At 48.7% G+C, this 23,689-nt stretch overlaps 1 protein-coding gene across 1 annotated transcript in view; it reads right to left on the bottom strand.

Moving 5' to 3' along the window:
- The window catches only part of LOC147113186 (dynein axonemal heavy chain 14-like), a 78,527-nt gene that overhangs the window by 13,440 nt on the left and 41,398 nt on the right, over window positions 1–23,689 (bottom strand). Inside the window, exons 4-8 of the mRNA XM_085998256.1 lie at window positions 22,820–22,973; window positions 21,678–21,912; window positions 18,439–18,472; window positions 16,108–16,214; window positions 11,612–11,784 (exon numbers count right to left, since the gene is read on the bottom strand). Of these exons, the coding sequence (XP_085854382.1) occupies window positions 11,612–11,784; window positions 16,108–16,214; window positions 18,439–18,472; window positions 21,678–21,912; window positions 22,820–22,973 (703 nt within the window). The remainder of the gene's footprint in view (window positions 1–11,611; window positions 11,785–16,107; window positions 16,215–18,438; window positions 18,473–21,677; window positions 21,913–22,819; window positions 22,974–23,689) is intronic.

Here is a 23,689-nt window from a genome sequence, read left to right as displayed (position 1 = left end):
CAAGGACACCCAGGTCTCGTTGCACTTCCCCTTCTCCCAATCTATTGCCATTCAGATAATAGTCTGCCTTTCTGTTTTTGACACCAAAGTGGATAACCTCGCATTTATCCACGTTATATTGCATCTGCCACGCTTCTGCCCAATCACCCAACCTGTCCAAATCATCCTGGAGTTTCTCGGTATCCTCCTCGCAGCACACACGCCCACCCAACTTTGTGTCGTCTGCAAACTTGGAGATATTACATCTAGTTCCCTTATCTAGATCATTAATGTATATTGTGAATAGCTGGGGTACCCCACTAGTCACTGCCTGCCACTCGGAAAAAAACCCGTTAATTCCTACTCTCTGCTTTCTGACCGCCAACCAGTTCTCTATCCAAGTCAATACCTTGCCCCCAATCCCATGTGCCTTAACTTTACACGCTAATCTCTTATGCGGGGCCTTATCGAAAGCCTTTTGAAAGTCCAAATTCACCACATCTACTGGTTCTCCCTTATCTATTTTCCCAGTTACATCCTCAAAAAATTCCAGTAGATTAGTCAAGTACGATTTACCTTTTGTAAATCCATGTTGACTTTGTCCGATCCTGTCACTGTTTTCCAAGTGCTCAGCTATTACATCCTTCATAATGGACTCTAGCATTTTCCCCACTACCGATGTCAGGCTTACCGGTCTGTAATTCCCCGCTTTCTCTCTACCACCCTTTTTGAATAGTGGGGTAACATTAGCTACCCTCCAATCCATGGGTACAGTTCCAGATTCCAGCGAATTTTGGAAGATGATCAGCAATGCATCTACTATTTCTAGGGCCACTTCCTTAAGTACCCTAGGATGTAGATTATCAGGCCCTGGGGGTTTATCTGCCTTCAATCCCATCAATTTCCCCAACACCATTTCCCTACAAATACTGATTTATTTCAGTTCCTCCCTCTCATCAGACCCTATGCTCTCCAACATCTCTGGGATGTTATTTGTGTCCTCCTTTGTGAAGACAGAACCAAAATATGCATTTAATTGGTCTGCCATTTCATTGTTCCCCATTATAACTTCCCCTGCTTCTGACTGCAAGGGACCTACACTTGATTTCACTAATCTTTTTCTCTTCACATATCTATAAAAGCTCTTACAGTCAGTTTTTATGTTCCCTGCAAGCTTACTTTCATATTCTATTTTCCCCTTCTTAATTAATCCCTTTGTCCTCCTTTGTTGAATCCTAAACTGCTGCCAATCCTCAGGGTTACTGCTTTTTCTGGCCAATTTATATGCCCTCTCCTTGGATCTTATGTTATCCCTAATTTCCCTTGTTAGCCACGGTTGAGTCACCCTTTTTGTTTTATTCTTATCCCAAACTGGGATGAACAACTTCTGTAGTTCATCCATGCGGTCTTTGAATGTTTGCCATTGCCTATCCACCGTCAACCCTTTGAGTGACATTCCCCAATCAATCCTACCCAATTTGCACCTCATACCATCGTAGTTTCCTTTATTTAAATTCAGGACCCTAGTCTCCAAGTCAACTACTTCATTCTCCATCCTAATGAAGAATTCTATCATGTTATGATCGCTCTGACCCAAGGGGCCTCGTACAACAAGATTGCTAATTAATCCTCTCTCATTACATAATACCCAGTCTAAGATGGCCTGATCTCTGGTTGGTTCCTCGACATATTGTTCCAGAAAGCCATCCCGTAAACATTCTAGGAATTCCTCCTCCACAGTATTTTTACTAATTTGGTTAGCCCAATCTATATGTAAATTAAAGTCACCCATGATGACTACTGTGCCCTTATTGCACGCGTCTCTAATTTCCCGTTTAATGCCATCCCCAACCTCAGCATTACTGTTTGGTGGTCTATATACCACTCCCACTAACGTTTTCTGCCCCTTGATATTTCTCAGTTCTACCCATACAGATTCCGCATCATCAGAGTTAATATCCTTCCTTTCAATTGTGTTAATCCCCTCTTTAACCAGCAATGCTACCCCACCTCCCTTTCTTTTTTGCCTATCCTTCCTAAATATTGAATACCCCCTGGATGTTGAGTTCCCAGCCTTGGCCATCCTGGAGACATGTTTCTGTAATCCCAATTCGTTTACCTCTATTTGCGCAGCTAATTCATCCACCTTGTTCCGAATGCTCCTTGCATTAAGACACAAAGCCTTCAGGCTTGTTTTTTTAACGCTCTCAGACCTACATGAATTATTATTTACTGTGACCATGTTTGATTTAAACCGTTGAGTTCTTTGCCTTCTAATTTTGTTTTCCTCCTTCCTGTCTTTTGCTTTTTTCCTTGTTTCCCTTTCCTCTGTCTCCCTGCTCAGGTTCCCAACCCCCTGCCACTTTAGTTTAAACCCTCCCCAACAGCACTAGCAAACACTCCCCCTAGGACATCGGTCCCGGCCCTGCCCAGGTGCAAACCGTCCCATTTGTACTGGTCCCACCTCTCCCAGAACCGGTTCCAATGTCCAAGGAATTTGAATCCCTCCCCCTTGCACCATTCCTCTAGCCACGTATTCATTTGAAATATCCTCCTATTTCTACTCTGACTAGCACGTGGCACTGGTAGCAATCCTGAGATTACTACCTTTGAGGTCCTATTTTTTAATTTACCTCCTAACTCCCTATATTCTGCTTTTAGGACCTCATCCCGTTTTTTACCTATATCGTTGGTGCCTATGTGCACCACGACAACTGGCTGTTCGCCCTCCCCCTCCAAAATGTTCTGCAGCCGCTCCGAGACATTCTTGACCCTTGCACCAGGGAGGTAACACACCATCCTGGAGTCTCGATTGCGGCCGCAAAAACGCCTATCTATTCCCCTTACAATTGAGTCCCCTATCACTATAGCTCTTCCACTCTTTTTCCTCCCAGCCTGTGCAGCAGAGCCACCCATGGTGCCAGGAAGTTGGCTGCTGCTGCCTTCCCCTGATGAGTCATCCCCCGCAACAGTATTCAAAGTGGTATATCTGTTGGAGAGGAGGATGGCCGCAGGGGATTCCTGCACTACCTGCCTGCGCCTCTTACTCTGCCTGCTGGTCACCAATTCCCTTCCTGCCTGTACACCCTTTACCTGCGGTGTGGCCAACTCACTATATGTGATATTCACGACGTCCTCAGCATCGCGAATGCTCCAAAATGAATCCATCCGCAGCTCCAGTACCGCAATGCGGTCTGTCAGTAGCTGCAGCTGGACACACTTCCCGCACACATGGTCGTCAGGAAGCGTCCCTGATTTCCCACATAGAGCAGGAGGAGCACACTACGGGGCTGGGCTGTCCTGCCATGACTTATGTTATTTGTTTATGTACAGCATCCGTGTAATTATTTATCCACTGAACCTCGGATCTAACAGTGGCGACGAGTGTTGATGCGAATCTACCTGCAACATAAAAAAAGTCGAGTCCAGGAACACGGGCGTCGACCGTGAGCAACCGCCCAGCAGTCAGGCAGAGATCCAACTTCGCTGGGGAGTCTGTGGCGAGCCGGGCTTGGTTCCCCAGCCACAACGAGCAGTAAGAGACCGACGACAGGTCCAGAGCAGACCCTTCCCGAGCAGCGGCAGCTGGAGCCGACCGACGGCAGAGAGAGAGAGCCGGGCAGCGTCGACGGGGTAAGAAAGAGGGTGAAGAGAGCAGGGCGCAGCCGGGGGTTGATCACCGAGCGGCGTCGAGGAAAAATACTGCAAACCGGAGAGAGGGTAAGAAACAGCCGGGTTCTAGACTGAGCGGCGTCGACAAATATCAAGAGAAGAACGCGCAGAGCACAGCCAGGGATCACGGGCTGATCAGGGTCCGCGGGGCGAAGCAAGGGGAGACGCCATTGAGCCGCGGAGAAGCAGGGAGAGCGCGGGAGGCGCCATTGAGCTGCGGAGAAGAAGGAAGAGCGCGGGAGACGCCATTTTGCGAAGCAGCAGCGGAGAAGACGGGCGAGCGCGGGAAGGAAGGAAAGCGCGGGAGAAGCCATTTTGTGCCAGCGGAGAAGAAGGGGAAGCGCAGGAGGCGCCATTGGTGATAGTTAACGCACAACCAAGGATGCCGAAGAGTGGCAGTATCTCTATGTTCGACAATGAAGTTGAAGATTGGGCGACATATGTGGAACGTATTGAGGTGTACTGCAGGGCGAATGAAGTGCCAGATGCTAATAAAGCACTGGTTCTGTTAAATTCCATGGGTGCAAAAACGTATGGGTTACTGCGAAATCTAATAACCCCAGAGAAGCCGGTAAACAAGAATTTTGAAAGCATAGTAGAAATCCTACAGGACCACTTAAACCCCACACCGCTGCTGATAGCAGAACGATTTAAGTTCCATAAAAGGAACCAACACAAAGCCAAAAGCAATGCTGAGTACCTAACGGAACTGCGCAAGCTATCGAAATACTGCCAGTTTGGAGCGGGACTAGCAGACACGTTAAGGGACAAGTTTGTGTGTGGGCTACAAAGTGAAGGAACCCAGAAACGGCTTCTATCAGGAAAGGACCTTACGCTGGACAAAGCTTTCAGTATGGCAGTATCACACGAAGCAGCCGCAAGGGGCGCTGCAGAGTTACAACGGAGACCGCAAGAATATGGCACCAACGAAATGACCTATGGAACAGGGAAGTGTTATCGCTGCGGCAGAACAACACTTGACCAGAAAGATTGTTGGTTCAAGGACCAAGTGTGCAGACAGTGTGGGAAAGCAGGACACATAGCAAGAGTCTGCAGGTCTGGGAAGAAAACCAACAGTAAGAAATCTCCACAGGAGAAGTACAAAAAGGCAAAAAGGTACACCAGGTGATGGACAGTGGTTCAGACGAACAGAAAAGTGACACAGACTCCGGAAGCAAGGAGCTGGGTTGTCTGAAACTACATAATGTAACCGAAATGGAGGATCACCAGACTATCTGGGTTACACTCAAGATAGACGGAGTCCAAGTGGAAATGGAATTGGACACAGGGTCAGCTCTAACAGTCATAAATCAAAGAGACTACAAGCGGCTATTTTCACACATGCCCTTGAAAGCTACAGAGATTGTCTTGAAGACGTATACGGGGCAAAAAGTCTACCCCAAAGGAAAAATAAGGGTGAAAGTGACATATAAAGGTCAGGAAATACCTAAAATGGATATATATGTATTGCCAAATGGAGGACCACCACTGCTAGGATGTGAATGGATCCGGAAGATACATTTAGATTGGCATTCCATACAGGCACTGAAGGTGGAGGCCAAAAAGGATGACGACGTCACACCTGGACGACTGTCAAAAATGCTAACTGACGCAAAAGAAGTGTTCCAGGAGGAACTAGGAACACTAAAAGGAATAACAGCAACAATTAAAATAGAGGATAATGCAAGCCCAAAGTTTCTGAAGGCCAGACCAGTGCCTTATGCGATCAGACCAGCAGTTGAAGCAGAGCTGGAAGGGTTGGAGCGTTCAGGAGTACTGTCCAAAGTGGACTGGAGCGAGTGGGCTACACCCATCGTTCCTGTAATGAAGAGGTCGTTGAGTAATACGCCTGGGGAACCAAACAAGGTCCGCATCTGTGGGGATTTTAAGGTGACAGTGAACCCAGTCCTTCACACGGTGTAATATCCGCTTCCACAAATTGAGGATATTTTCGCCTCGTTATCTGGTGGTAAACGCTTCACCAAAATTGATCTAGCCCAGGCGTACTTGCAAATGGAGGTAGAAGAAGCTTCGAAACATTACCTTACGATCAACACCCATAAAGGTCTCTATCAATACAACCGGCTGGTGTTTGGAGTAGCCTCAGCTCTGGCTATCTGGCAAAGGGCGATGGATCAGGTCCTGCAAGGGATTCCAGGGACCCAGTGTTATTTGGACGACATCTTGGTCATGGGCGAAAATGACGGTGATCACCTCGCTAACTTGGAGAAGGTGCTCGCCAGATTAAAGGAATATGGGCTACGAGCTAATCGCCACAAGTGCAAGTTTTTCCAGAAACAGATCTCGTATTGCGGCCACGTCATCGATGAAGAGGGGTTACATAAGTCCCCTGACAAGATAGAGGCAGTAGTCAAGGCTCCAGCACCGGAAAATGTGTCACAACTGAGGTCGTTCCTCGGGCTGGTAAACTATTACCACAAGTTCTTACCAAATTTGTCTACGGTATTACACCCGCTGAACACCCTACTGCAAACAGGGGTACCATGGAAGTGGGATGACGAACGTAGACGAGCTTTCCAGAAGTGTAAAGAATTGATCACATCAAAAGAGGTGTTGGCCCATTTCAACCCAGCACTACCAATTCGTTTGGCATGTGATGCATCACCCTACGGCATTGGAGCGGTGCTGTCGCACAAATTCCCGGACGGTTTGGAGAGGCCAGTAGCCTTTGCATCTCGGTCACTAACCTCAGCCGAGCGCAACTACGCCCAGATTGACAGGGAGGCCCTCAGCCTAGTATGGGGAGTAAAAAAATTCAACCACTATCTGCATGGACAGAAGTTCACCTTGCTGACTGACCACCAACCACTTGTCTCCATCTTTAATCCTAAGAAGGGCATGTCAGTAATGACTGCACAGCGGTTACAAAGATGGTCCCTGTTTCTAGGGGTGAATCAATATGAAATAGAATATAAAGGCACGAGACAGCATGGGAACGCTGATGGGCTATCGCGCCTGCCACTGCCTACTGTGGAGGAAGCACCAGCAGTGGACCCTATCGAGATATTTTATTCGTCGATAATTGAACGATTGCCAGTAACAAACGCGGATATAGAGAAGGAGACCCGCAATGATCCGACGCTGTCACGGGTATATGAATTGACGGTGAGGGGATGGCCAACACATGGCGACTCACTGCTGCCAGCATTCTCATCCAGAAGAGAACAGCTGTCAGTATGCCAGGGGACAGTGATGTGTGGATCCAGAGTGGTGATTCCACCCAAGTTAAGGGAGAGAGTGCTAAATGAGCTACATGAAGGTCATCTGGGGGGAGTGAAAATGAAAAGCTTAGATAGGGCTTATGTGTGGTGGCCGGGAATCGATCAACAAATCGAAGACCTAACTAAGAGCTGCTTAGGATGCCAGAAGGTCCAAAATGCACCACCACATGCCCCTCTACACCCATGGGAGTGGCCCTCCTCTCCATGGCAACGGGTGCACATTGATTTCGCTGGTCCATTCATGGACTCAATGTTCTTAATAGCAGTGGATGCTCATTCAAAGTGGCCTGAGGTGATAAAGATGTCTTCAACCACTACAGAGGAAACGATTGCAGTCCTACGGACCATATTTGCCAGAAACGGGTTGCCAGAGCAGATCTGCTCTGATAATGGACCACAGTTTGTGTCCGACGAGTTCCAAAAATTCATGAAAAGGAATGGGGTAAGGCATTACACATCCGCCCCGTATCATCCAGCCACCAATGGATTGGCTGAGAGGTTCGTACAAACCTTTAAGAAGGCGATAAAGGCCATGTGCGACGAGGACATTCCACTACAGCACAAGATGGACAATTTCTTATTAGCCTACCGAAACGCGACACATGCAGTTACCAACCAGACCCCGGCCATGATGTTCTTTAACCGAAGGTTGAGATCTCATCTGGACTTGCTCAGACCAAATGTGCGAAGAAATGTTGAGGACAAACAATTCCACCACATCAACGAGAAGCCGACAAGGAGCTTCAATGTAGGGCAACCAGTCTTGGCCCGGGACTATCGAACAGAGAAGTGGCAACCCGGAACGATATGTACAAGGCAGGGGCCATTAATGTACACAGTGGATGTCGGGGAGAACATTGTGAGACGCCACGTCGATCAGATCTTAGCAACACAGGAATGCGTCAACCCCATGTCTCGAGTACCTGGGGATGAACCCGACATACCGGTAGTATCTACTTCAGACCCAGTAGCAGTGGAACCCGATGAACTACCCGATGAAAGGGGGTCAGAATCGCCTCTGCACCAAGAACAAGAACCTCCGGAAAGGCGCTATTCCGAAAGGGTCAGGAAGCCGCCCCAAAGACTGAATCTATAAATGGACTTTTGTTATTGAATGTACATGTAAAAATGTAATTGTTATTTGAATATTAAGGGGGTATTATTAATCTAAAAAGGGAGGAATTGTAGTGTATGTGCTTTAAGTCAGAACTACTTTTTACAGCTCCTGTATACTGTAGTACCGGCAGTGACCACACCGGTATATAAGCTGTGCGCATGCCTCTGTACCCCAGTCTAGAGATTACCCTCCTCCAGTAAAGACCTGTTATTTGTTTATGTACAGCATCCGTGTAATTATTTATCCACTGAACCACGGATCTAACAACTTACCCTTTAACTAATTAATTAAAATTAAATGAATCCCACCAATTTCACTACAGTTAAATGATATATTTAAGGGCCCTGGTTTACAAACTGTCCCCGCTACACCACAGAGACCTTAAAAACTATAAACCACAGACTTAAAGTTTTAAAACAAGAGAAATACTCCAACCAATCACCTACTTGTTTTGTGGTGACGTCACACCTCGAATACTTTTTACCTCTCTCCTTCCCTGAGATTGGAGATTGGTACGCCTACCTGAGCCTCTGGGGCCTTTTGTAGTCGCTCTGCCGCTCCGAGATTCCTCCCACCGCTGCCGATGCCGCACTGAGGCCTACCTGAGCCTCTGGGGCCTTTTGTAGTCGCTCTGCCGCTCCGAGATTCCTCCCACCGCTGCCGATGCCGCACTGAGGCCTACCTGAGCCTCTGGGGCCTTTTGTAGTCGCTCTGCCGCTCCGAGATTCCTCCCGCCACTGCCGATGCCGCACTGAGGCCTACCTGAGCCTCTGGGGCCTTTTGTAGTCGCTCTGCTGCTCCGAGATTCCTCCCACCGCTGCCGATGCTGCACTGAGGCCTACCTGAGCCTCTGGGGCCTTTTGTAGTCGCTCTGCAGCTCCGAGATTCCTCCCACCGCTGCCGATGCCGCACTGAGGCCTACCTGAGCCTCTGGGGCCGTTTGTAGTCGCTCTGCCGCTCCGAGATTCCTCCCGCTGCTGCCGATGCCGCACTGAGGCCTACCTGAGCCTCTGGGGCCTTTTGTAGTCGCTCTGCCGCTCCGAGATTCCTCCCGCCGCTGCCGATGCCGCACTGCCAGCACCTCCGTCCCCGGCCTCCTGTTCTCCCCCCACGGCATTGCCGGCTGTTTTCCGAGAGCCCGGCACTTCTCCTCGGTGCCGGGCTCTTTTGCCGGCACTCGCGGTCGCGCTGGTGCAGGCCCCTCCCCCTTAAGAATGGGAGGAAGGCCTGCAGTACCGCAGCGCGCCGTGCCGCAGCGTGTGGCGCTGCGGCACATTGCACTGCGATATTCAGTTTCAGCGCCCTAAGAGGGACATGGAGCGCCTCGAGCCTCGCCCCGTGTCCCTCTTGGGGTGCTCAAGCTGAATTTCCGGCGATCGCTGCTGCTTGGCGCCCCGTTTGCGGCTCCACCCAATTTCTCCCCCCTTATCTGGTCATTGCTGTTTGTGGGAGCTTGCTGTGCGCAAGTTGGCTGCCGCGTTTCCTACATTACAACAATAACTACACTTCAAAAAGTACTTCATTGCTTGTAAAGGGCTTTGGGACATCCTGTGGTCATGAAAGGCGCTTTATAAATGTAAGTCTTTTTTTCTTATACAGGAAACTCTTTTTCATCCGGCACCGACATGGGGCCGGTTGATCAAAAAGTCCGGATTACAGAGAGGTATACTTACTAAGGTATGAGAGCCCCGTACATGGCCACAGATCCAGGCGTCCCTGTTGCATGGCAACAGGTGCAGGAACCCCGGTTACACGGCCACAGATCCAGGAACCCCGGTTACACCGCCACTAATATGAAGTAAAACTTACCTGAACCTACTCCTGAATTTTGCCAGTGAAGAGAGATTTCCGGTTATTTAGGTGCTGGTAAAAAGAGTTTCCTGTACTTTGAGGAAAATGTTGTACTTTTTTGTTACAATAGTTCTTTTTGGTTGAAAATTCTAAGTCGACTGGTTAAACCTATTCTGCGAAAGTTCTCAGGATCTCCTTTTTTAACCTAACTCTGGTTACGCCTGGTTAATTAAGTGTAGAGTTCATGATTTCATACTGGGACCCATGAACATAGGGCTCTATGAGGGATTCTTCTACTCACATGTTATTTCTGTATCTTAAAAGCCTTGCTTTAAGCACATGCCCATCATGTCACACTTTAAAGTGTCACGCTTTTAAAGTGTCACATTTCAAAGCATCACACTCTACAGCGTCACATGTCTGGATGACAAAAATGTAATTGGCGCCTTACTTGTTAAATTACCAATGAAATAGCTGAACATGAACAAATCAAAAGTAAGGAATCAGTAGAGCAGAAAACTGACCAATCAAAAACGACAAAAAGTATATAGAGGGGGAAAAATTTGGCTGTTTTGCGCCTCCCATTACCACCCTAAAAGGGCGCAAAGCAACTAGCGCACGGGCGTGGCGCCGCCAACGTCTCCCGCGAAATTCAGCGGGAGGTTAGCGGCGGCACTAACCGTTAGTGCCCCGCAGCGTTACGCCGCCGGCGATGAAGCCGTCGCCGTGCGCAGTACCCCGCTCACGTCCCGGTTGCGATCTCGGTAGCACCCCCTGACTTACCGCTGGACGCTATGTACGACGGGGTCAGGGGGGGCCTACCTGCGGCCGGGGCGGCGCTATTTAAAGGCGACGTGCTAGGCGGCCATTTTTGTTGCTGGCCGCCTGCCAGCACCTGCCTCCGCTCCCGTCCCCATCCTCCTGACCCCCCACCCCCACACACCCCCCCGCGGCGTGTCGGCTGCGCTCCGTGAGCCCGGCACTTCTCTTGCGTGCTGGACTCGTTTGCTGGCACTCCCGATCCCCAGGGGCCCAGCTGGGCCCCAGGTCACGCTGCGCAAGGCCCCTCCCCTTTAAGAAGGGGAAAAAGGCCCGCAATACCGCAGCATGACGTGCCGCAGCGCCACGCTTCCCTCTTGGGGTGCTACCACTCAATTTCAGCCGCGGGGGCTCTAAAAGTAGCGCCCCAGCGAAGCTAGCGCGCAACTCAATTTCTCCCCCAGAGACTCTACAGGAGATGCAAAAAAGATTTACAAGGATGATAGCAGAACTGAGAAGTTCTAACAATCAGGAAAGACGGAACAGGCTGGGGCTCTTTTCCCTAGGAAAGTGATGGCTGAGGGGTGACCTGATCGAAGTGTTTAAGATAATGGCAGGGTTTGATAGGGTGGATGTACAGAAGATGTTTTGACCTGTCAGGGAGACCAAAACTAAGGGCCATCAATATAAGATAGTCACCAACAAATCCAATGGGGAATTCTTTACCCAGAGAGTGGTGAGAATGTGGAACTCGCCACCACAGGGAGTAGTTGAGGCAAATAGTATAGATGCATTGAAGGGGAAGCTGGATAAGTACATGAAGGAGAAAGGAATAGAAGGATAAGCTGACAGGATCAGATGGAATAGGGTGAGAGGCGGCTCGTGTGGAGCATAAACACCAGCATGGGCCATTTGGGCCAAATGACCTGTTTCGGTGCTGTAAAAAAATCAGCTAATTTTTTTTAACCATTCACTAAACGGCAAATACCACAAAATGGACTGACTAAAATCACGCAGACAATTTCCGGAGACGGAGAAAGGCCCAACCTACTTGGTTTTGGTAGAGCGGATCTTGTCCAAACAGTATGTCGGGGTTGAGGGAGAGCTTCTTCTGCTTTGACCTCTTTTCTTCCAGTTCCTGATTGCTGGAGAGCTTCAGATCACACGCAGACTGTGAGTTAAACATGGACAAGCGCGGCTCGTCGATAAAGGCAACCAGTTTGGCTGAAATGACAATAGTGGTTGATTTCACTGTGGTTGAAGTCGCTGACAGAGGAATGGTTGGGTTTTATAAACGGTGAGTAATTACACAATCAAAAAAAGACTGCTCCCCCGATTAAATACTCTCCCAAAACAAATATTCAACTCACTCTTTCTTAAAATCGGGACATGTATTTCTCTCACAACACCTCATATATAACAACGATAAATGTTCTTTTTTTTCCCTCCACTCCTCCTTTCAGGGGTTTATTGCTGGGTTGTGGTTCCACAGGTTCAGAGAGCTCTCCACTATCCTTGTCTATGTGGCCAATCTCCAGGTACGAACCCAGAGAGTGAGCGCTGGCAGACTGCTCCAGCCTTCACATGCACGCTCCTCCTGGCAGGAGTCACTGTAGAGTGATCGGGAATGAGAACTCTGGCCCATCGCACTCCCATCCCATGCCCACAGGTGCTGAGGATGACTGTTATGCTCCAGTGGCTGTCCAGTTGAGATTACTTAATAAAACCACCAGTCCGTGTGGTTCAGCTACTAACTGCTTTTATCAACTAAACTGTATGGGGAGCTTAACAGTTAAGTAATATGTTGTGCTGCAGTTCAGAGTGGAAGGATGCAAGATCTCCCCCATGATTCCTCACAAAGTGAGCGTGTAATCTATGATGTTAAGGGATCCCCTGTTTGACTCTCTGTGGTCGGGTTTCCGTTCCTGCCACAGCAGCAAACAGCCCTAACCAAAGGTATGAATGACACCCTCTGTATCTGTAACCCTGGTGCGCTATCCATCCTCATCCTTCTAGACATGTCTGCAGTCTTTGCCACAGTTAACCACACCACTCTCCTCCACTATAACAACAGAAAATGCTGGAAAAACTCAGCAGGTCAGGCAACATCTGTGGAGAGAAATTTGAGTTGACGTTTCGGGTCGAAACCCTTCTTCAAGACTGGAAAGAAAAGAAAATAGATTGAAGGGAAGACTGCGATCGAACAAAAGAAGAAAAAGAGACAATAAAAGGTATTCGAAGCCAGATGAGATGGTAATAGGCCCGTGGAGACAAAAGGCAGCTGAGATTAGGTGTGAAGTGTACTGGCAGGGAAGAGACAGCTGCCAGGTGGGAGAGAGAAACAAAAGGAAAGGAGTGGCTTTTTTACTTATAATTTTTTCCACCCCTTTGTTTTGGGTCCTCCTTCCCCCCCCCCCCCACCCCACTCCTTTCCTTTTGTTTCTCTCTCATCTGGCAGCTGTCTCTTACCTGCCAGTACACTTCACACCTAATCTCAGCTGCCTTTTGTCTCCACGGGCCTATTACCATCTTGTCTGGCTTCAAATACCTTTTATTGTCTCTTTTTCTTCTTATGTTCGATCGCAGTCTTGCCTTCGATCTATTTTCTTTTCTTTCCAGTTTTGAAGAAGGGTTTCGACCCGAAACGTCAACTCAAATTTCTCTCCACGGATGTTGCCTGACCTGCTGAGTTTTTCCAGCATTTTCTGTTGTTATTTCCGATTTCCAGCATCTGCAGTATTTTGCTATCATTCTCCTCCACTGTCCAGCTCAGTGCGACTGCCCTTACTTGGTTGGATTCTTACTCATCTGATCATAGCCAGGGCACCCCCAGCAATGGCTTCTCCTTCTGCCCCACCCCCTGCACCTTTACCTAGAGTGCCCACTGATCTTTCATTGGCCTCCTCCTCTTTCTCATCTACATGCTGCCATTTGGCGACATCATCTTCAGACATGAGGTCAGCTTCCACATGTATGCTGACGACACCCAGCTCTATCTCACCACCACATCTCTCAACCCCTCCACTGCCTCTGATTCATCACGCTTGTCTGACATCCAGTCCTGGCTGAGCCACAACTTCCTGGGAAGACCCGAAGCCATTGTCTTTGGGCCCCACCACAAACTCCGTTTCCTAACCACCCATTCCATTCTCCTCCCCAGCCACTGTCTCAGACTGAACGCAACCTTGGCGTCCCATTTGACCCTGAGCTGAGCTTCCGACCCCATATCATCTCCATCACAAAGTCCACGTACTTCCATCTCTATAATATCGCCCATCTCTTTCCCTGCCTCAGCCCATCTGTGATGGAGAGAATATGGGGTCGGAAGCTCAGTTCAGGAAGCTGAAGTTGTGAACAGTCTTTTTTTATTCATTCACAGGATGGGCGTCGCTGGCAAGGCCAGCATTTATTGCCCATCCCTAATTTCCCTTGAGAAGGTGGTGGTGAGCCGCCTTCTTGAACCGCTGCAGTCCGTGTGGTGAAGGAAAATGTATCACTTCGCACTTTTCTGCGTTAAATTTCATCTGCCATGTGTCTGTCCATTTCACCACCCTATGTCCTCTTGAAGTCTATCACTATCTTCCTCACTGTTCACTTATACTTCCAAGTTTTGTGTCATCTGCACCCTTTTTTGAACAAGGGTGTAACATTTGTAATTCTCCAGTCCTCTGGCACCACTCCCATATCTAAGGAGGATTGGAAGATTATGGTTGGTACCTCCGCAATTTCCATCTTAACTTCCCTCAGCATTCCAGGAGGCATCCTACCTGGTCCTGGTGACTTATCTACTTTATCTACTTTATAAGTACAGCCAACCTTTCTTACACCTCCTCTTTATCAATTTTTAGTCCATCCAATATCTCAACTACCTTCTCTTTCACTATGACTTTGGCAGCATCTTCTTCCTTGGTAAAGACACATGCAAAGTACTCATTTAGTACCTCAGCCATGCCCTCTGCCACCTTTTTGGTCCCTAATTGGCCCCACCCCTCCTTTTACTACCCATTTACTATTTATATGCCTATAGAAGACTTTTAGATTCTCTTTTATGTTAGGTGCCAGTCTATTCTCATACTTTCTCTTTGTCCCTCTTATTTTCTTTTTCACTTCCCCTCTGAACTTTCTATATTCAGCCTGGTTCTCACTTATATTTTCAACCTGACATCTGTCATACGCTCTCTTTTTCTGCTTCATCTCACTCGCTATCTCTTTCGTCATCCAGGGAGCTCTGACTTTGGTTGCCCTGCCTTTCCCCCTTGTGGGAATATACCTCGACTGTACCTGAACCATCTCCTCTTTGTTGATGTATGTACTTATGTTCTTACACCCACTGATGATATCTGAATCCACTGTTTAGATTACAAGGATGATACCAGGACTGAGTGGTTATAGCTATCAGGAAAGACTGAACAGGCTGAGGCTCTTTTCTCTAGAAAAGAGAAGGCTGAGGGGTGAAGATCATGAAAGGGTAGATGTAGAGGAGATGTTTCCACTTGTGGGGTGTCCAAAGCTAGAGGTCATAAATATAAGATAGTCACTAATAAGGGAATTCAGGAGAAAGTTCTTTACCCAGAGAGTGGTTAGAATGTGGAACCCATTACAAATGGATTAATTGAGGTGAGCATAGATGTGATTAAGAGAAGCTAAATATATGCATGAAGGAGAAAGGAATAGAAGGATATGCTGATAATGTTAGATGAAGTAGGGTGGGAGGAGGCTCATGTAGAGCATAAACACTGGCATGGACCAGTTGGGCGGAATGGCCTGTTTCTGTGCTGTACATTCTCTGTAACTCAATTATATTAAATGTGTGACCTCTGGTTACTGGCTCACTTGCAAGAGGAAAGAGTTTCTCCCTATTTGCTGTATCAAAACCCCTCATAATTTTGAATACCTCTATTGGGTCTTCCCTTAATCTCTGCTCTAAGGAGAACAATCCCATCATCTCCAATCTCTTCACATAACTGACATCCCTCATTCCTGGTATCATCCTGATAAACCTCCTCTGTACTCTCTCCAAGGCCTTGACATCCTTCCTAAAGACAGACAGACAGACAGACAGTAACTAACATAGTGGTTATGTTACTGGACTAGCAATCCAGAGGCCTGGATTATTGATCCGTAGACATGAGTTCAAATCACACCATGGCAGGTGGGGAATTTAAATTCAGTTCATTAAATAAATCTGGAACAGAAAGCTAGTATCAGTAATGGTGACCATAGAACAACCGGACTGTCGTAAAAACCCATCTGGTTCACTAATGTCCTTTAGGGAAAGAAATCTGCCGCCCTTACCTGGTCCGGCCTATATGTGACTCCAGATCCACAGCAATGTGGTTGACTCTTAACTGCCCTCTGAAATGGCCTAGCAAGCCACTCAGTTGTTTCAAGAAGGCGGCTCACCTCCATCTTTTCCAGGGCAATTAGAGATGGGCAATAAATGCTGGCCTTGCCAGCGAAGCCCACATCCCGTGACTAAATAAAAAAATATATATATATCCGTATTCTGTGAATGAATTTAACATATGAAGCTACATTATTCCTTACCAACAGTCTGTTCCAGTACTTCGACTATATTTTGTATTTGCGTCAGCAAATCTTCTGAAGTGTGGGACAAGGTAAAGTGTGCGGATTTCTTGTATTGTGACCTAGAGCTTGAAAAATGCACAGGTACATTCCATCAATAAAACTGAAGCCATTCTTACGGGCTGACCAGAGGCTAGACGAGTCCAGTGATTACCTGTACTGGGCCCCTCACAAATCCGTCCGGACAACCGGGCAAGGCCACTACAGCTGATCAGGATAAGCAACTAGGTCTGTGTTCCACCATATCCTAGAGAGAGAAGCACTTGATCCCCTGTCTAGATTGGACCGAAGCTGGTCCGTGAGGTAAAAAGACACATTGGGGCTGATACATTGGTGTCCGTTATGCCCCATCTGTGCCTGGAAACAGTTGCAGATGATGCGTAATGGGTCGCAAAATTAGATGGACTCAGCTCCCCCTCCCAATTGCCTTCTATTTTTGACCCTGCTCCAAATCTCGGTCAGGTGTTCCGATATAGACAGGAGCTTCATTATAATCGCTGTCTCTCCCAGATCAGCAACCCCAATTAGCTCACCCCCCCCCACTTCTGGCAAATAGCCCACTCTGTTTGCTTGCCAGGGTTTAACCTCTCCCCATTCTCCCCATTTCCCACTCCTCTCTCAGTACCCCTTCTTACCCTGCCTTTCCCAATCTCCATTGCTTCCCTGACCCACCCACCCCAAAGCACCAAATTGAAAGTTTTAACACTGGGAGGGTTTTGGGTGGAAGGTTGGCTGTGAGAGTTAGAGTGGGTAATTTTAACATCCCAGAAACAGGTGGGTTTGGTTCTGAAACAGGAACACAAGCTGCCTCAAACCCGTCCGCTTCCAGTTTTAATGGAGGCGGGACAAGGGACAGGCGACTAATCTGCTCTCAGGAGGCGGGTCCGTCGTTGAAACCTTTTAAGGATGCTGCGTGCTTCCATTTTTACAGGGTTTCTATTTTTAACCCATGTCGGCCAGGCTTCCCGGGCCTCGGGAAACCCGGCAGTTAAACAGAGGTGAGAAGGACCAGATCCATCAAGTAAGTGCCTTTCCAGTACTGCTTGTGGGCCAGGAGGAGCAGGAGTGTTCCCTCCTCGCCCAACAAGCTAACCCTGTAAACAGCCCCCACACCCACGATCTTCCCCGACAAGCCCCATGATCACCTACCCCCCCAGCGATCACCTATCCCCCATCCCAACACCCCCATCACCCACTGCCCCCTTAAACCGACCCCCCTCTATCTCCGACTCTCCCCCCAACCCTCCCATCTCTCCCCCCCTCGATATCTGATCCCCTTGCGATCTTCCCTGACCCCCTTCTGGCATTCTCGACTGTAACCCCTCCTCCCACCAGTCCGAGACCCTGCCCCAGTGAATATTGGGGCCAGAAACTCGCCCACTGCTGCAGAAAATGAGGCTCTGGCTATTTTAACTCCCGGGCCTCATTTAAATCACACCAGACCACACCCCACCCAGTCCGGGCTGGAAAAAGTGGGAAATCGCCTGGCCCTGAGGCCAGCTACTGGCACCAGGTAGGTGGCGGGATTGGCCGCAAGATGGGGCCTCGCGATCGGGACTGGGGCAGGGAGGAGCAAGTCTGCGGCAAGGGGAGGCCCAAGCTCTCCTGCTCCTCCAGGCATCACAAGGAAAGTGATGAAAACATACCTGTTCAGGTCTCTCGGGTCCCTGAGCCTCCTCTTCCACCGTCTTCACTTGGTGAGAAAGCCACAGCGGCTTCTCCGCTCAGCCCACCGAGTTAAAATTGCGGTCAGGTCCCAGTGACATCAATGGGACCCGACATGCATGTGTAAAGAAGGTCCCCGCCGGCTTTGGGTGACTGTCCTTGCCGCCTACGCAGTAGAGCTGGTTATTATCGGGAACAGTCAGCTCCTGGGTGGGTAAGTAACCTGGGCAATCCTAACGGACCATTCGGATGGGTTCTGCTGAGCATAGGGTTAAAATTGCCCCTGCCCCCTTGTCCCTGTTTATAAATCCCTCCATGGGCTTGCCTCGCCTCCTCCAGCCCTACATCCCAGCCCATGCCTTGTGGTCTTCTCACTCTGGCCTCCTACACATCCCCCTCTCCCAACGCTCCCCAATCAGTTCCAGGCCGTTCAGCCTTCTGTATTCCCCTGCCTTTCAGCCTTGCTACTCTCTTCCTCACCTGTAAAAGCCCCCTCGACATCCCCTTCCAGAGGACTCTGCATTCTAATCCTTCAACTCGTGCTCAGTCTCCCATGGGAAGTGACTTTGGATGGTTTAGTACATTAAACACACCGTACAGATGCAAGATGTTGCTTTCACCACTTACCTGTCATCCAGTTCTTGAATTTCAATTTCACTTTCTGTAAAAAATAAACACAAATTACAGTACAATCTGTAGAGGCAACTGCACTAAACACACAGCTCCTGAACAAATAACCTATTCATCATGTCTTAAGCTATCTGCTTCCCATATATCAGCACATGGCTACCAGAGTAATCTAAATCCTGCTGGACTCGGTAATCATTCCCAATGCCTCACTGTGCTCCCATGACAACAGCAACTCTCCCACCCACACACCAACACACACACTCATACCAACACACATCAACACACCCACACTCATACCAACACACACCTACTCAAACACACACCCACACATACTAACACACCCACACACCAACACACACACTCATACCAACACACATCAACACACCCACACTCATACCAACACACACCTACTCAAACACACACCCACACATACTAACACACCCACACACACCAACACACACCAACACACCCATACACACCAACACACCCACACACATACACCAACACACACTAACACCCACACACCAACACACACTAACACACCCACACACACCCACACACCAACACACACCAACACACCCACACTCATACCAACACACACCTACTCAAACACACACCCACACATACCAACACACCCAAACACCAACACACCCACACACATACACCAACACACACTAACACTCACACACACCAACACACACTAACACCCACACACACCAACACACCCACACACATACACCAACACACACTAACACTCACACACACTAACACACACTAACACCCACACACACCAACACACACTAACACTCACACACACTAACACACACTAACACCCACACACACCAACACACACTAACACTCACACACACCAACACACACACACACCCACAAACACTAACACACACGAACACACCCACCAACACACACTAACACTCACACACACCAACACACACTAACACCCACACACACCAACACACCCACAAACACTAACACATTAACACACACTAACACCCACACACTAACACCAACACAAACTCACACACATACCTACACCGACACACTTACACAACACTCACACCAACACACACTCACACCCACACACACTCATACCAACACACACCTACTCAAACACACACCCAAACACACACCCACACACACTAAAACCAACACACTTACACACATACCTACAATTACACACTTACACCAACACACACACCAACACACGCTCACACCAAAACACACACACACACCAACTCACACACACCCACACCAACACATACACCCCCACACTAACACAACTCATACACCCACACACTCGCACACCAAGTCACACTCACACACACACGCACCAACACACACACACACACGAACGCACATATACACGTGCAGACACACTCACACGTAGAGCAATGGGTGGGTGGATCACAGAACATTTCAGAAGCTCTTTCACTCTTCTACACATGCGGTCTCGATAATGTAAACTTAACTCAACAGAAATATCATGGGGTGAAATTGGTCTGTAGAAGTAGCACAAACCAGGCAATACCGAATTGGCCACCAATTTTACATCCGCCAGTTTTCTTTTCCATTGACTTAAAATTTTGTTTCCTCGTGGGCCAGGAGAAGAAGGATTGGTCCTCCCAGTCCCACAGGGAACCTCGCCCCCACCGGCATCCCTCCAACCACTTAGCTGACCGCTGGGAACCTCCTGCCACCTGAAGTCCCACTTTCACCTGCCGGCCAGCTCAGGCTTCAGATGGGAAACATGGGGACAGTTAATACCTCACAGGCCTCATGCTGCGGGGGTGGGGGGGATTGGCGGACAGATTACCCCCCACCCCCGCCTCAACCCCCGACTCCCGCCAGGAGTTAAAATCTAGCCTTAAGTCGCACGGCACCACCCAGTCCCTAGTGCTATTAATTTACCTTGAACAGGCAGGGAGAGACAGATATAATACAATCATTGATGGCAACAGGGTACTTGTGTTTAATTACCGACAGTCAGGCAACGGGTCATTTTCCGAGTGGCAGGCAGTGACTAGTGGGGTACCGCAAGGATCGGTCCTAGGACCCCAGCTGTTCACAATATATATTAATGATCTGGACGAGGGAATTGGATGTAGTATCTCCAAATTTGCAGACGACACAAAGCTGGGTGGGAGGGTAAGCTGTGAGGAGGATGTCGTGAAACTCCAGTACGATTTGGACAGGTTGGGTGATTGGGCAGAAATATGGCAAATGCACTATAATGTGTATAAATGTGAGGTTATCCACTTTGGTGGCAAAAACAGGAAGGCAGATTATTTTTTGAATGGCAATAGATTGGGAGAAGGGGAAGTGCAAAGAGACCTGGGTGTTCTTGTGCACCAGTCGCTGAAGGTAAGCATGCAGGTGCAGCAGGTGGTTAAGAAGGCAAATGGTATGTTGGCCTTCGTAGCAAGAGGGTTCGAGTACAAGAACAAGGATGTCTTGCTGCAGTTGTACAGGGCCTTGGTGAGACCACACCTTGAGTATTGTGTGCAGTTTTGGTCGCCTTATCTGAGGAAGGATGTTCTTGCCATGGAGGGAGTGCAGCAAAGATTCACCAGGCTGATACCTGGGATGGCAGGAATGACGTATGAGGAGAGATTGTGTCGATTGGGCTTGTACTCACTGGAGTTTAAAAGATTGAGAGGGGATCTCATCGAAACCTATAAAATTCTGTCAGGCCTGGACAGACTAGATGTAGGAAGGATGTTTCCGATGGCCGGGGAGTCCAGAACTAGGGGTCATAGTCTAAGGATAAGGGGTAAGCCATTTAGGACTGAGATGAGGAGGAATTTCTTCACCCAGAGAGTGGTGAACCTGTGGAATTCTCTGCCACAGAGGGCGGCGGAGGCCAGTTCATTAAATATGTTCAAGAAGGAGTTGGATATATTTCTTAAGGCTAAAGGGATCAAGGGATATGGGGAGAAGGCAGGGACAGGGTACTGAATTTGGATGATCAGCCATGATCTCATTGAATGGCGAAGCAGGCTCAAGTGGCCGAATGGCCTACTCCTGCTCCTATCCTATCTTCTTCTATAATTTGAACATTGCTTGTTCCTTCTGTAACTTATTCCGTGAACTAGAAAATCACTCAATCACTGTGTGACTATGGCACACAACCCCCCAGCCGTCAAACTTCAGATTGAAACGTGAACCACCTTATTCTCAGAAGGAGTGATTAGATTTAGCGAAAAGGCCAGCTGTTGTACCTATAGTATCCATGAGAGTACAATCCAGTTCTCTCGATTCTTGAGAGATGTGTGACTGCTCTAAGGTCATGCCGCTTTTATCAGACCTGCACACTTGATTAAGGGCACGACATTTAGACTCTGTGCTGTCTCGATGAGGGATTTCACGTTTAGATGGAATGTTGAGGATTAGATTTACAAAGAATATTGGCGCCATCTTCTGCGTCTGCGTCTCTTCTTTGATGTCTTTGAGTATCTGCGGAATATATATGAACCACACACATCACGATTTCATTCATTTAGCGGGTTAATGCCACATAGCACATTGTAGCATGTACTTGCAATCATGCCTGAAATGGAACACAATAGAAATCAAAATTGGTTTGACCTGTATCCTGACAGATCTTATGGTTTGATCACAAGGACAGAAGCTATAGTTTGGGAAGAGCAATGGTTGGTGTGATGACAATGTAACAGGATATTGACCAGGATGGGGTTGTATGTTCAGCAATCCATTCAGTGAACTAAGTGTCAAAAAACACTCCAATAATGTTAAACCCAGCAAGAGTCAGACAATGAAAAGTTGTTTTTAAAATGGTGTGAAAAGGGATACAAGGCTTCTGATGGGCCAGTGGGCAGAATTCTCAGCCTGACCCACTTACGGCAACGAAAATCCGGGCCTGTAACTTCAAAAAAAATCAGACTCACACAACAAAGGAAGAAATTCATATTGCACAGCTCCATAAAAATAAAAATAAAAATCGAAGAATTTTGTTGGAGGCCTGGGTAATATCACGCAGGTGCAACAGCAGGGAACAATCTCCTCTGTGCGATGAAAGTTTCCAGTCTTCTGTATTCCACTATAAACAACAAAGCATGCCACTTCTAATGGTAATTTACCTGCAATGGATTGTAGCATGGCGAGGATCCAGCTAGGGGGGGTCAATAACTTACACATTGGGAGATGTCATTTATTAAAAATATGAAAGCAGAGAGTAATTCATCATCTGTGCTATTCTCTGAATACATAAAATAAAATCTGCTGCTCTGTTCTGCCACAGTTAACGCTGCGACAAAACAATTTCATCCATGCCGTGAAGACAGCCCGTGCATTCGAAGCACCGCACTGTAAGGCAGGTCTTCCTCCCCTCACGCAGCCTTACCTGGTCTATATCCACTCCAGCATTGTTGGTAGGCTCCTCGGGCTTGCTTTCGGTGGTGTCTGAGCTCGGGAGGTCTTTAGTGGCAGCCTCTGAATCGTCCTGCGCAATGCGCAGGCGTTTGTCCAGGTACACCCTTATGTGGAGCGGGAGGGCGCTGAAAGGAGAACGATGGCAATGTTTTAAAAAAACAGGCATTTTGCTCAGGACTGTCAGCAATAAAATCTCAAGGGCTAGAAATTCAGCTCCTTTGCTCCTGCTGTTAGCGCCTCCGGGGGGGCGCTAACGGGGCGCAAAAGGTTTATCGTCTGGGGAGGGTCGGCGAAAAAAGCGCCTCCTGAGAAATTTGGCGGAGTGTTGCTGAGGCGCTACCTGATAGCGCCGCGTCCCTGCCGGTAGCGCCCCGGGCCGCTGCGCCATCAGTGATGACAACATCACCATGCGCCGTGACCCCTTAGCAGCCCGCTGCGGCCCCTTACCGCCCCGCAGCAGAAATTCGGCTGTGCCCCGCAAGGCTGCCACGGGCGGTGTCAGTGTCAGCCTCGCGGGTCACTCGCCGCTCGTGGGCTGCATTTAAAGAGGAGGTGCGGCCGCGACCAACACCGTCATTTTCTTTCTTTGGCTGACCTCCAGATCGGCTCTCCGTGGTGGGCCACGGCGTGGTCCTGGCTGCCATCGCGCAGCCTGGCACCGCATCTCAGTGCCGGGCCGCAGCCGTGGTACCATGCCGCCCTGGTGGCCTAGTTGGGGCCTCTGGAAGCCCTGCAGAGTGCGCAACAGCCCTCCCCTTTAACTGAAGGGGAGGGTGTTGAAACGCGGCAGCGCTCCGCGGAACCTCTTCAGAACGCTGCCGATCACGCCCTGACATCACCT

The sequence above is a fragment of the Somniosus microcephalus genome, chromosome 9 (genome assembly GCF_052327205.1).
Source record: "Somniosus microcephalus isolate GS21.2 chromosome 9, FLI_Smic_1.0, whole genome shotgun sequence".
NCBI lineage: Eukaryota > Metazoa > Chordata > Chondrichthyes > Squaliformes > Somniosidae > Somniosus > Somniosus microcephalus.
This window is presented reverse-complemented; position numbering and strand designations above follow the sequence as displayed.